At 36.3% G+C, this 15071-nt stretch overlaps 1 protein-coding gene across 1 annotated transcript in view; it reads right to left on the minus strand.

Moving 5' to 3' along the window:
* The window catches only part of unc5cb (unc-5 netrin receptor Cb), a 208799-nt gene that overhangs the window by 98900 nt on the left and 94828 nt on the right, over positions 1–15071 (minus strand). The window contains exon 3 of the mRNA XM_082158619.1: positions 3746–3889. Coding sequence (XP_082014745.1) covers positions 3746–3889 — 144 coding nt within the window. The remainder of the gene's footprint in view (positions 1–3745; positions 3890–15071) is intronic.

A 15071-nucleotide genomic window follows, 5' to 3' on the forward strand; every position in this document is an offset into this window, starting at 1 on the left:
TGCCACTGTATAAAACTGAAACGAGAAGAGTTTACTGGAGATGTGTGAAACACACAACAGAACGTCTCCTGTTGGCTCCGGACAGAAGAATGGCTTCGGGGAATACATCACAGCTTGTGTTGGCTGAGATCATGACGGCTTCTCTCAGACACTAAAAGAGTCGTGGCCAGATCAGCTCTCAACCTCGACCACACTTGTGTTCGGCTGAACCCGGCGGGCACAGCTCAGCTCCCATGAGCCTCCTCTGCCAAGCTGCGCCCGCACACGTCGACGCATATGAAAACAATTACATTAATTGCATGTCTTTGGCTACTTGTGCTAAATTACACAAGCTAGTGAATTAAGGGCCATTTACATAGTTGAATTCTCCCGTCTCACCTCTGCTAAAGTGAAGCTGTGCATCTAGTGCTCAAATCCACCAAACCAGCCCTCGTTACACACACTGACACTGATGCTGTGTTCAGAAATCCTGTCAAGCCTATGATTGCTGCATATATATATATATATATATATATATATATATATATATATTAGAGGTGTAACGATACCCTCATGTCACGATTCGATACATATCATGAAACTGAACTCATGATACGATATTATTGCGATACTCCAAGACACATGATAAAAGGTTAACAAAAAATGTACTGTTGATTAAAATGCTAAATTTGATATTACATTGTGTGTGTAAATGAATAGGCTTGAACTTGGTGCTGGAACCCTAGTGAACAATAGAGACACCAGAATAACAATATTCATGATTCTGAAGCTGAAAATACAGAATTATTTTAGATGAATATACTTGAACTCTGTCACTGACTAGATATATTTAAAAAAATCGTATAATGTAGGCCACATTTTACAGACATTTGGCATCATCAGGACCCACAAATATTCCCCCATTGCATTATTCAACATTATATTCAACATTATATATAGTAGTTTAATGTAGTACTGACACTAAAACTTCCTAACTATCCACAATATATATTATCACCATCCACAATACATGTTGCATTATTGTATTGCGATATATTGTGACACGATATATTGTTACACGCCTAATATATACTGTATAGTATACCATGTACAGTATTCAAATATCCCATATGCATGAGCTACTTGTGAAAGAAAGCATCCAGCAGGACAAGTATGAGTAGTACAGTACAGTAGTATGCTATCCTCTCTCTCTCTCTGGTCATATGTCTAGTTGAGTGTGTTGTGTTGAGGTAAATCACTGCTGTGTGTGAGTCCGTGTTAAACAGCATCTGTGTCCAGATCGAAGCTCGTCCCCTCATAACTCACGGTGGAAGTGGCGACGCGACATGCTCACAAATCACACTTGCAATTAATATCCTCAATGAGAGCGCAGAGCCTTCTACAGCTCCTGAACTTTATGGCGTTTCCATTGATCACCGTTCCACAACAACAAAACGCTGCTTATTTATCGCTCTGGAGTGTTACTCAGGCCCTGATTAAAACATCTGTCACATACAAGATGCTGAAAAGGGTAAATGATCACTGGTGTTTCCATTAGTCTCCAGAGAGAGAGAGAGAGAGAGAGAGAGAGAGAGAGAGAGAGAGAGAGAGAGAGAGAGAGAGAGAGAGAGAGAGAGAGAGAGAGAGAGAGGGAGTGTGAGAGAGAGAGAGAGAGACAGAGAGAGACAGAGAGTTTGTGTGAGAGAGAGAGAGAGAGAGAGAGAGAGAGAGAGAGGGAGAGTGTGTGAGAGAGAGAGAGAGAGACAGAGAGAGACAGAGAGTTTGTGAGAGAGAGAGAGAGAGAGAGAGAGAGAGAGAGAGAGAGAGAGAGGTCAGCGGAGAGAATCCAGGACACTTGAATAGGGATTCATTTTGATTTGAATCAAAGGTTACAATGATTTAGGCAGAATGTGCTGCGGTAACACTGACCTGAGATCAGACTGACTGTAACTATCAGAATAACTTGAATAAATTGAATCAGAATAAGTTCCTCTTGCAGCATCTCTTCTCTTCTCTGATGATGTGGGCGGGGCAACCTGTCACTCACATGAGATCAGCCAATAGCAAACCACAATCATCCAACCATCCAATAAATTCCTCACAGACAAAATCAAGCCCCGCCCACATTTGTTCTCGATCAAGAAGCGTTTCACTCGGATATACGTCGACTACCGTTTCATGCCGACTTTAATGAAGTTCTAGTTGTCTAATAAACCTGGCATTGTGCTTTACGAATATTTTTGACTCTTTTACAAACTGCTTTTTTTCCTCTTTTGTAAGTCGCTTTGGATAAAAGAATCTGCTAAAAGCATAACTGCACTAAATAATAAACAAACAGCATGAACAGTGTAGTGTGACTCACAAACAAATGAACCAATTTTTTAAACGAATCAATCAAAAGATTCACTTTATTGGTCTGAATTAGTCTTGCTGAATTCATTGGACTGATTTAAACTAATTAGTCTAGTGAGTGACTTCCTGATAACCTGATTAACAAAGATTACCATTCTAAAAAAAATTATATGTTATAATAAGTGGATTTTAGTTGTAAAAAAAAAAAAAAAAAATGTAAGCGTGATTTTAAATGAGATTTCACTTATTGCATGTCATGGCTGGTCAGGATAAAAAAGATGTGATTTATGACTTGTCGTTTTATTGCATTGCATTTCAGGTTATTGCACTGTCTAAAGTGGCGGTCACATGATTTTAAGCATGTGCAATAATTTCAGATAAATACGAGCAATAAAGAGTGTTTGTGAATAATCCAGATCAGCAGATTGTAGATGAATTATGACAGTAGAGGAGTATAGACTGACACAGCTCTCACTACACGAGTCGAGATGTTCACTGCTGGACGACTGCAGACACGGAGAACAACAATAAGATAATGTATTAGTGGTGTGTGTTCTCACCTGTGCTGTTCATCTAGCGTGACTGAGTCATTTCACACAGCGGAGAGCATCTCTCATTCACACACACACACACACACACTGAAGAGCTCCTCCATCTAAACTAAGAATGAGCACCATGTTAGTAGAGCAGAATCTGCTCCCAGCATCTCTTTATGCTGAGAAAGGCTTGATCTCGTTCTGCCACGGCTCTCTGTTGGAAAGTGACAAACAGAAAGGCTTGGAAATTCTGATCCAGGGTTTTTTAAACCCCTTTGCCTTAAAAAAATTGTTAAAAAAAATAATATATGTATAATATAAAATAATAAATAAAATACTAAAATATTATAATAAAATATTAGCTCAAAGAGCTAATATTAGCTGACAAAAAACTTTGTGAATCCCTGCTTTAATAAATCACATTCACTGAGTGGTTAGAGTGACTGAAGTGAACAGAACCCTCCTGGCGTCGCTGTATCGGGTGTGTCTGTGTCTCAGTGTCTGCAACAGCACCCGTATCGAGACTATAGACACGGGACAGCTCGGGTTCTGCCCGTGGATATAAACTATTTATGAAAAGGGTGGAGTCTGCATGAGGGATGCCAGATGAATTGTTGGAAAGAGTGAGATCAGCAGCTGTTTATAAACACCGAGCGCTGTGATTGGTGAGATTATAGGTGCATGCTTTTGTTTAGTAACACTAAACAGGGAAAATGACCACAAGAATGTAAATGTCACACAATTCAACGAAAGGAAACATCAGAATGAGTTCCTGTTTATGTCGGAGTTGTGCACGTGTTGTTAGTGTGTGTGTGTGTGTGTGTGTGTGTGTGTGTGTGTGTGTGTGTGTGTGTGTGTGTGTGTGTGTGTGGACTCACAGGCGATGCGGACGTGGGCCTTCCGGCTCTTGGTGGTTCCCGCTGAGCTCCAGGCCACACACTGACACCAGAAATCCTCCAGACCGAACAGTTCCTCCACTTGCTGACGGGTGATCTCGATACTGGCCTCCCGAACCACCAAACCTACACACACACGAAGAGTTACTGACACTGAGACAAACGCTCATACTCTAGACCTTAGTGATTTTACCACACATCCTAACACCTCATAATCGTGGTAAAATCAGAGTAATAAATGGCTCTTTAGCTCATATTTATCATAATCATATATTATACACTGAACAAAATTATAAAAGCAACACTTTTGTTTTTGCCCCCATTTTTCATGAGCCGAACTCAAAGATCTAAGACTTTTTCTATGTACACAAAAGGCCTATTTCTCTCACATGTTGTTCACAAATCTGTGTAAATCTGTGTTAGTGAGCACTTCTCCTTTGCCGAGATAATCCATCCACCTCACAGGTGTGGCATATCAAGATGCTGATTAGACAGCATGATTATTGCACAGGTGTGCCTTAGGCTGGCCACAATAAAAGGCCACTCTAAAATGTACATCTGTATAATTATTTTATAATATACTTTTCTATATAAAGCTGCATTTTGTCATCATGTCATAAAGATCAGCTGATTCTTCGCTTCTACAACCTCCACATTCATCCGCGCATCGTCATTTCTCCGTTCTCGTACCGTCTCTATCATTCCTTATACTTCACGTACAGGCTTTAATTTGTGCCGTCACAGAACAGCACACGTCATAAACCCGTGAGGCTGAGGTGTGGAGATCATCATGAGAGGAGTAATTTACTGCGAGTGTGGAGCTCATCTGTGTTTGAGCAGATCGACTGCCAGGATGATTGAGCTGTTTTGAGTCTTTGGAAACGTCATGGCAGCCCGAATCCTGTTTGCTAAACTCCTCTGATTATTGTTCATCTGGCCGCTGGCCGCTCAACAAGCCAACGTTTGCCTTCAGCCCGGATCCTCTTCTCGAAACGCTGCATTACAACCCATGTCTTCATTCTTTATGCCTTTAGCCTTCTATATTTCATCATTTATGGCGAGGATACAGAGATGTGAAGCGTCTAATCGAATCAGAAACATTAAACACTGTCTCTGGATGAGCTTGTAAGCTGAATCGGTCCGAGCGATGTGTGTCGGTGTGAGTCAAGCCCAACGTTCTGACTGGGTCGTTTTTCGGGCACAGGTTCTGATTGGGTCGTTTCGGGCACAGGATCTGATTGGGTCGTTTCGGGCACAGGTTCTGATTGGGTCATTTCAAGCACAGGTTCTGATTGGGTCGTTTCGGGCACAGGATCTGATTGGGTCGTTTCGGGCACAGGTTCTGATTGGGTTGTTTCAGGCACAGGATCTGATTGGGTCGTTTCGGGCACAGGATCTGATTGGGTCGTTTCGGGCACAGGTTCTGATTGGGTCATTTCAAGCACAGGATCTGATTGGGTCATTTCGGGCACAGGATCTGATTGGGTCTTTTTTGGGCACAGGTTCTGATTGGCTCGTTTCGAGCACAGGATCTGATTTGGTCGTTTCGGGCACAGGATCTGATTGGGTCGTTTCGGGCACAGGATCTGATTGGGTCGTTTCGGGCACAGGTTCTGATTGGGTCGTTTCGGGCACAGGATCTGATTGGGTCGTTTCGGGCACAGGATCTGATTGGGTCGTTTCGGGCACAGGTTCTGATTGGGTCGTTTCGGGCACAGGATCTGATTGGGTCGTTTCGGGCACAGGTTCTAATTGGGTCGTTTCAGGCACAGGATCTGATTGGGTTGCATTGCCAGCGGTAGCAGCCTGAGCCATAAAGCCACAGTAATCCTCTATGCAAATGTGGCTTCTCTGCTTTCCTACATACTAATTGCTTGTTGCTTCATCTGCAGACATTTACAATCACATGTGCCGTTAACTCCCTCACAACAAAGATAAACTAAGACATTTTAGACATTTTTAGACATGCAAAATGTTAACGTTCATGTTAAAAGGTCCTGCAGTGTGACAAATCCACTTTTAAAAGTACAAATTCATATACAAGCTCATAAAACTGAATACATTATAATTATAAAAAGAACAAATATAAAGAATTATTAAAAATAGTAAAAATAATAGTAAAATAATAAAAAGAATGAAAAAATAATAAATCACTATAAAAAATATATAACTTTTATTCCAAAGAAAAAAATTACATTACAATAAATATATTACAATAAATATAATATAAAATAAAAATAAAAAAACCTACACACAATTATATACAAATAAAAACTATATTTATGTATATTTAAATTTATATAAAAATAGATTTTTATTTTACATTTTTATTTACAAAAAAATATAAATGATATATATCTTTATCTATCTATCTATTTATCTCTCTCTATATATATATAAAAAATTATATTTATTTGTGTATTTAAATTTATATTTAAATGTAATAAGTATATATACATTTATTATACATTACATACGCGCACACACACACACACACACACATAATATATATATGTATTTATTATTATTTATGTATACATATAATATATTTTTATTTTATAAATTATATTTATAACATTTATTTGAAAAAAAATTACTTTACTTTCTTCTGACTATCTATCTGACTTTCTTTAAGCCATACAAGCTGTTGGTTATAATGAAAACTAACAGTCAAATAGTTAGATAAGCACTGCTTAGTAGTAAAATCCCATTCAGTTCTGGCTCCATTCTGGTGTTGAACACACACTTTTCATTGTTGAGTCAACTCAATATACTGTACATCTAAATCCAGATCTGAAACAATACAGCAGTTTTTGTCCATCAAATACAGTTACATGCAGTAGAAAACGAACACAAACAGGCTTGTATTCTCTCTCCAACACAGGAAGAGTTATTTACCGCTTATTAGCATTAGGAATCTAGCGCTGGCACTGAAATTACATTCTTAATGCGCTGAATACAGTCAGCTCGCCTGCTCACATTTCTAACACATTTTTTCTGTCCTCCAAAGCCAACAAAGACTCTAACTTGGCATTATATTTACATCAAAAATGCATTATATTGGAAGCTACAATGCAGAATGGCTTTATTGGAAACGCATCGTTCATCTGCAACTGAATTATTCCCAAGGCCGTCATCTAGCATTCATTCAACTACTCGCAAATTCTCATTTCAGATGTTCATGTGTGACACAAAAGAGGGCGAGACATCAAAGCCTTCCCTGGAAATGATCACATGATACGAGAGACATGTTTGATTTGCGGGTCGAGCCCGTGGGAACGGCACCTCTACCAACCCAACCCTGCTCACTGACCCAAGCACAATTGACCTTGTTTATGAGCCGTTATGAGCATCAATAATTAAAGCTGAGTGATGCTGGAGCTTCAGCCCTCATCATGCAGAGCTGAGGAATAATCACTGTGAAGATTACAGATGCATTACCTACTGATTAAACAGTCTTTTAAAAAATAAAAACAGTTTTTAATCATGGCATTGTTATGATTAGGACAACAATAAATAATAATTTATCAAACTTTTATTATATATAATATTTACGATATAAAACTACAGAGAAGAGAAATAATATCAATGTGTAAAAGTACCTAACTAATTAAATCTGCATTTTTCAAAAATAAATCATTGCATTGTTTTGAGGCGTATAATAAATAATGATATTTTATTATTTATAATAATATTTACAATACAATTTTTGTTTTCAAACAAAGATTTAAAAGGGTTAAAAAGAAAAAAATTCTACTGTACATTATAATATATGTAAAAATTATAATATTAAAATAATCTGGATGAAGCAGTGTTAATGTAATAATGTAAGTATTATGTAATAATAATAATAAATAATCAAATATAAATTATAACATTATGAAATATAAAAAATTATAAAATCGTTATTAAGTCATTCATAATTATTAAATATAAATTATAAAGTGATATATTTAATTGTATAAAAAAAATTCATATAATAATGAACATTATATTCATGTAAAACTTGATTTTAAATATAACTTATAAAATTATATGTAAAAACTAAATTTCAAATAAATTATTAAATCATATTTAAAAAGAGATTTTAAATATAATATAAGTTAAATGAATCAATTTTATCAGCTATCATACTGATTCTCAATCGTCACTTAAACATAACAAAATGATTGGCTAGTTAAGCGAAATCGTTCAGCTCAGCGACGACGTCCTGAACGCCACGCTCTTATTACTCGAGAAATGATGATGAAATAATTTTCCTGCCTGTCATACATTATGTCTGATCTGTCTTCTCCTCTGTTTGACATGATGCATTATTGATGTGCAGTCATCATAATCATCATCTTCATCCTCATCATCACGGGCTCTGGGCTCTTCTTCATCGATCTGTTGGATCACGGTGAAGGGAGTGTCTCGATTAGCGCCTCACGTCATCACTCAAGTCTGTGGTGTGCATTACATCGCTGTAGCGACATATAATTAACTTAGCCTGCTTTGTAGCAATCAATGTCGCTGGCCTCAGGAGATTAACATCAGTGATGCTTCAGTTCAGAAGATGCTCACCTGCCCTCCATCACCCCGCGCTCTCGCTCGTGTACACGCAAGGACTGAGAGATGAGACTGACGCTTACCTTTTTCCCAGGGAGCACATCGGATTATAATGTGAAAAATGTAGCGCATAAAGAACTTTAGGGGTGCAATCGACATACGAGGAGAGATACGGAGAGAATTACAAACCAAATTATTTAATTTACTTGAATAGAAAAAGTACAGCTTTAAACTGTATTTATTTAATAATTGTGGAAGTGTTGAAATTTAAATTATAGAAATTGTTAACATTGAAATTATTTAAAATTCTTAGGTAATAACCAAAATATCCAATAATAGGGTTAATTCAGGATAATTGGGAGGGACATCTCAATTGCAAAAAGGGAATGGATAAAAAGTTCTGCATAACACAGGATATTTAATTATAAACAAGCCTGCAATACTCAGGGGCTCTTATTTTGAAATGTCTACTACTTCCAGCTGCTCAAACATAAAATATGCATCTGACAACCACATGCAACAATACAAAGAACATACAGGAAACACTGTCATAATTCACCAGCACATCAGTGGATCGTCAGGAATCATATGTGCGATATTCACTGATTGCGAGCTGAGATTGAGAACGAGCAACAACGTGTTTTTACTTTGAACGTGCAGCGCTCACATATCGAATTTATTAAATTATTGCCTTTTGGGGTTTAATAATTCATTTAAGCCATTTCACAGTTACTGTCTTCATTATAGAAGCTTGTTTCCGCCACAGAATAAAAAATAAAAAAGGTTATTGCGACTTTTTATCTCACAATTCTTACGTTTTTTTTTTCAATTGTGACTTTATAACTCGCAATTGCGACTTTAATTGCAACTCTATATCTCGCAATTCTGACTTTATATCTCGCAATTCTGACTTTATATCTTAAAATTCGGACTTTATAACACAATTGCAACTTTATATCACGCAATTCTGACTTTATATCTCGCAATTCTGACTTTATATCTTAAAATTCGGACTTTATAACACAATTGCAACTCTATATCTCGCAATTCTGACTTTATATCTTAAAATTCTGACTTTATAACACAATTGCAACTTTATATCACGCAATTCTGACTTTATAACACACAACTGCAACTTTATATTTTGCAATTCTGACTTTATATCTCGCAATTCTGACTTTATAACACAATTGCAACTCTATATCTCGCAATTCTGACTTTATATCTTAAAAATTCTGACTTTATAACACAATTGCAACTCTATATCTCGCAATTCTGACTTTATATCTTAAAAATTCTGACTTTATAACACAATTGCAACTTCATATCACGCAATTCTGACTTTATAACACACAACTGCAACTTTATATTTTGCAATTCTGACTTTATATCTCGCAATTCTGACTTTATAACACAATTGCGACTTTATATTTCACAATTCTGACTTTATAACACAATTGCGACTTTATATTTCACAATTCTGACTTTATAACACACAACTGCGACTTTTTAACACGCAATTCTGAATTTATAACTCGCAATTGCGACTATATAACTCAATACTGAGATCTTTTCTGATGTTTTATTCTATGGCGAAAACAAGCTTCCATACTTCAGGCCCCAAATTTAAGGACTCAAAAAACAAACATTAAGACTTTTGTTACACCATTTATGACATTTTACCCTTTTTATTACCTTAAATTTGTTTTTGTTTTAAAAAGAAAATGATTTGCACACACACTCCTAAATACATTATCCAGTTCACATACATCTATTTTCATTTGCAAATGTGAGCGTAATGCCCGATATCCCTGATATTTAAGCCTTATTATGACCTTATGTTTGAAAAAAAGAAGAAGCTGATTTTAAGTGAGATTGACGCTGATGGCAAAAGCATGAAATTGGAGCGTTCCCATTTACTCCTGGTGGCTGTTTCGTGTGGCGAGCGACGTAATTAAACACGGCGGGTGAAAAACACACGGCTCGGAAGAAACAAATCGACTGCCATCCATCTTGCTTCCACCCGTGTCATTCCTAAGTGCAATAGCTCACGCCAACCGAACGGGCCGGAATTAAAACTGGCCGACACCCATCGAAATAATTCAGATGAACGTGGAAGTCGCTATAAATAGATGCGATCCTGAAAACCCCATCAGTAAATGTGAGTTCAGAGGCGCGGATGAGTGTTTAAGAGGCCGGATCAATAGGAGAACATTTGAGTAGGTGTTTCTCCTCAAAGCGACTCCATTGCCTTCCAGAGAAATCCATTTGCAGTGAGCTAATGATCTGCTGCGCAGTAAGAAAAGTCTTTCTTTATTTATTTTGGGGACAGCAGGCTGGAGCCGAGTGGCTGGCACTGATAACTACCCGTCTCTGCTTGAGCCCGGCATAAAGTGTCTGTTAATCTGCCTCTCTGACCAAACACACAACCAAAACGAGAGCGAGAGACACCGATAACAAGACAGAGAGAGAGAGGGGGGGAGGGAGAGAGATTGTGACCATCAGATCAAGTTTCCGTCAGCTCAAATAGCTATTGACCAGCCCAACCAGCCTCTATCTGCGGTTCTTTTCTGTCAATCAGGGGAAATTAGAGACAGCACTGAGGAGAGAGAGAGAACAGCGAGGAAATGTCCAGAACTGCATCCAGATGTCAAAATGTGCACTGAGAGCATTGAAATGTTTTTGTTTTAATATAGTAATAATTAACTGTCATTTTACTTTAACTATTTTTTTGGAACAAACTCTCAAATTATGTCAAAAAGGCGAAGTTTGTAAAAAAAAGATAACATTTTAAAATGTATATAGAGGTTATGCACTGACGTCACTTTCCACACTCCCTCAGCCGGCCTGAGTGGCAGAAGAGCTGCGGAGTGACTGGATTTAATAGAGGAAACTGTGAAAACGCCAGTAAAACAAATGATTATCAGTTTAAACTAAAGGTTGGACTGGATATAGTGTTCCTTACCACAGATCCAGTGATCATGGATATTGACATGAAGCAGGAATCGTGTTTCCTGACATTTATATGAGCCTGATTTCAACGCCGGGGAAATAAATAAAGCACATTTGCCTGTGAACGCTTTATATAAACACAATATAGGTCTAAATCCATGTGATCATTCATATCAGTGTTATATATATCATCATATCGTCCAGCTCTAAAACTGGTGTAGCTTTTTGTCAGTGTTTATTTAAAAACGTCCAATTATGCAGAATATACGATGGTAAATATTTAATTGATGAGTTTCAATACAATATAACTACAATATATATGGTGTGATTTTACCCCTAAATTCAGAATATTGAGACAAAATGAAAACTGTAAATCTGGCTTTCTCTGCCTGGATCCAGTTGTTTCTGTGAATTGCAGATTTATTTGCTTCTCTGTTCTGTATCTTTCATCAGTCTGTAAAAATATACCTCAGATTTCTGGTCAAATCTATTTATACAGTCAATCTCAAAGCTGTTTCGTGTGTTTTTCGTGGCATTCATACTGAAAACAAATGCTGTCACTCAGTGTTTCTGCCACTCAGTGTTTCTGCCACTCAGTGTGTGTAACTGCAGTCACATGACGTCACACACATACCCTCTATAGCGAGAGAAGCATAAAGCTCAGGTGACCTCATACTTGCGCTCTTAGCACACAAACTCCTCAGACATTCAGGAACGAGAGCCGATACTCAGTGTTAACCTCATCTTCGTCAATGTCGCGGCTAAGAAAACTCTCGACAGGATGATTGAAAACCAGTTTGCCTGAGCTAAAGCTTAAACCCCAATACACAGATCAAGATTTTATTTCCTCTCAACTTTTCCATTAAATTCAATTTGCATGTCTGAAAGATGTTTTTGTGCTAAGTTTTAGCTGGTCTCTTCTCTGAAGCACAATGGTCAGTGTGTGTGTGAGAGAATCAAACACCCGAGGGCTCTGGAGCCATTACACACGACACGGCTCCTTTGATTGGTTGCATTCAGCTGCCAAAAAAGGGAAATTGAGTTGTCGCCGCTAGCGCACAGGTAGCAATCACACTCTTCCTATTGAACGGCTGGATATTAAATCCCCACAGACACACACATGTGCACACGCCAGTATTGTCCATTTATTTCTAGCCCAGCATCACTACGATCCTCCGGCTGGATTCAATAAATGCTGAATTCAAAAGGACATGGCACATATTTTCACCTATTTTATCACAGTAAACTGCAATTTCAGAACAGCTAAACTCCAGCAACAACTAAAAAAATTTGTGATATTTAGTGATTAATTGTTAAAAAAAATTAATAAAAATTAAAAAAAATTATATTAGGGATTTTATTAAGAATATACTGATATATACATATTAGTGCTGTCAATCGATTAAAAAATTAAGTAGATTAATCACACATTTTTTCTGTGATTTATCGCAAGTAAAAACACTTACGTTTTTAATATATTTTATAATGTACAAATTTCACAGTTACTCTCCAGATTAATGTAAAAACAACATAAATACTGTACATTTTAAATACTTGTTTAATGGCATCTTTTAATGAATGAAGGCCAGTATCACTTATATTCTAATACAGCTTCTGATGTCTCAATAAAAAAGTTTTTTTTTAAATGTATTTTAATATATCTTTATTATAGTTATAGCTAAAGGACGACTGAAAAACAGATGATGCATTAATTGCGTTAAATATTTAAACGCGTTAAACTGGACAAAAATGAATCGCATTCATATGAACTTTGACAGCACTAATATATATATATAATTCTAGAATAAGTCTATAAGTCTAAAATAATTCAGTATGAAAGCTATTGTTATTCTGGTGTCTCTTTTGTTCATTGGGTTTCAGCACCAAGTCCATCCTATTCATTTACACACACAATATAATATCAAATTTAGCATTTCTATCAACATTTTTTGTTAACCTTTTATCATATGTCTTGGAATATCGCAATAATTATCGTATCGTGAGTTCAGTATCGAGATATGTATCGAATCGTGACACGAGGGTCTTGTTACACCCCTAATATATCTATATATCTATCCTGTGTGAATGTACAGTAGTTGTTTGGACTGAAATAGCTCTTCGGTTATAGAGGTGCCAGAGGCTCCCGTCTCCCGAATGTCGTCATCACAGGAAACAGCAAAACAGAGCAAAACATGATAAAATGAGCCGAGAGACGCTGAACTCTTCAGAGCGAGAGAAACACAGATGAGACACGAGCGAGACGGAGAGAAACACAACAGTTGAAAGCGACCTCCTGAAGCGCTTCGTAACTGCAGAGGACGAGCCAAATCTCTCATGTTGCGGATCTCTCTGCCTCGCGTCCCACGAGTGATTGTTACCAAGGGTTTGTGTGAGAGAAGTGTGTCAGACAGAAGATCTCGGCATCAAAACCTGGAGTCCTAATGATGTCCGTGTCCCAGACGCCAAGGCACAAAACAAACCCGTCTTACGCTGGCTTTACGGGCTTCTCTTAGCGGAGTTTAACAAGGCTGAGAAATTCCTCTCGTTACAGGCTGGAGGACAGTGGGGGACATTGTAAAAAGTCTCCTCTGAATTATGCATTTGCGTGATTTTCCCCACTTTAAGACTCGACCGGCTGAGGAACGAGAGATGCTGTGTGAGGGTTGCATGATATATCAAAATAAAAGCGATACTGCAATATGGTTTGGTGTGATTGTCAAATTGCACATTCTGTGATTTAATGAAGTAAATATATGCACTGCCGGTTACAGACTGCATGCGTGTAAATGAAATACAGTGCAGCGCTTTACTCTGAAACTGGCAGCGCATATTTTATGTGTCACAACTGAACAAAATAAAAGTTTGTTGGTTTACTGTTTCAAATGAAGAAATTAAGATATAGAATAAGTATATTGGTATTGTAATTTCACAAAAAATTTAAAATATTTGTATGACTTTTTTTATTTGACAGTCCAATAGTATTATTACAATATATTTCTTATTGTTCAATATTTTATTTAATAATAATCCCAATAAAATTATATATATCAAATTATAATAATAAAAATACATTTATTTGTATAACTTTAATTTTTTTATTTAACAGTACAATAGTATTATTACAATATTTTTCTTATTGTTTAATATTTTATTTAATAATAATCACAATAAAATTATATATATCAAATTATAATAATAAAAATACATTTATTTTTATAACTTGATTTTTTTATTTAACAGTACAATAGTATTATTACAATATATTTCTTATTGTTCAATATTTTATTTAATAATAATCACAATAAAATTATATATCTAAAATTATAATGATAAAAATACATTTATTTTTATGACTTGATTTTTTTTGTTTTACAGTGCAATAGTATTATTACAATATATTTCCTATTTTGTTTTAATAATAATAATAATAATAATAATAATCCATAATTACTATTTTATAGTCATATCGAATTGTCCAAAAAAAAGTGTCATTTGGCCTATGAAAACTCAAATGGAAAGAGTTTTTTTTTTTTTATCTGTTCACTTGGAAACTGAAAAAGGGTTTGAGTTGATTCTTAAAAAACCAAAAGCAAAAGTTTTTACCAAATCATTTAGGATTTTGAACTCAAAAATATCTTCAGAATGAAAAGAAATATTTCTGCCTTTTAAAAGTTTGAATAAAAAAAAAACTCTAGAATGATTCATTCTTTCCAAAAAACAGCTATTCAAGGCATCTGGTGAAATGTCCTGGATTTTTTCATACCGCACTGTCAGGTTTGCAATGCTAATGCTTTCTTATTCATGTTTG

Source organism: Leuciscus leuciscus, assembly GCF_965113295.1.
Source record: "Leuciscus leuciscus genome assembly, chromosome: 24".
NCBI lineage: Eukaryota > Metazoa > Chordata > Actinopteri > Cypriniformes > Leuciscidae > Leuciscus > Leuciscus leuciscus.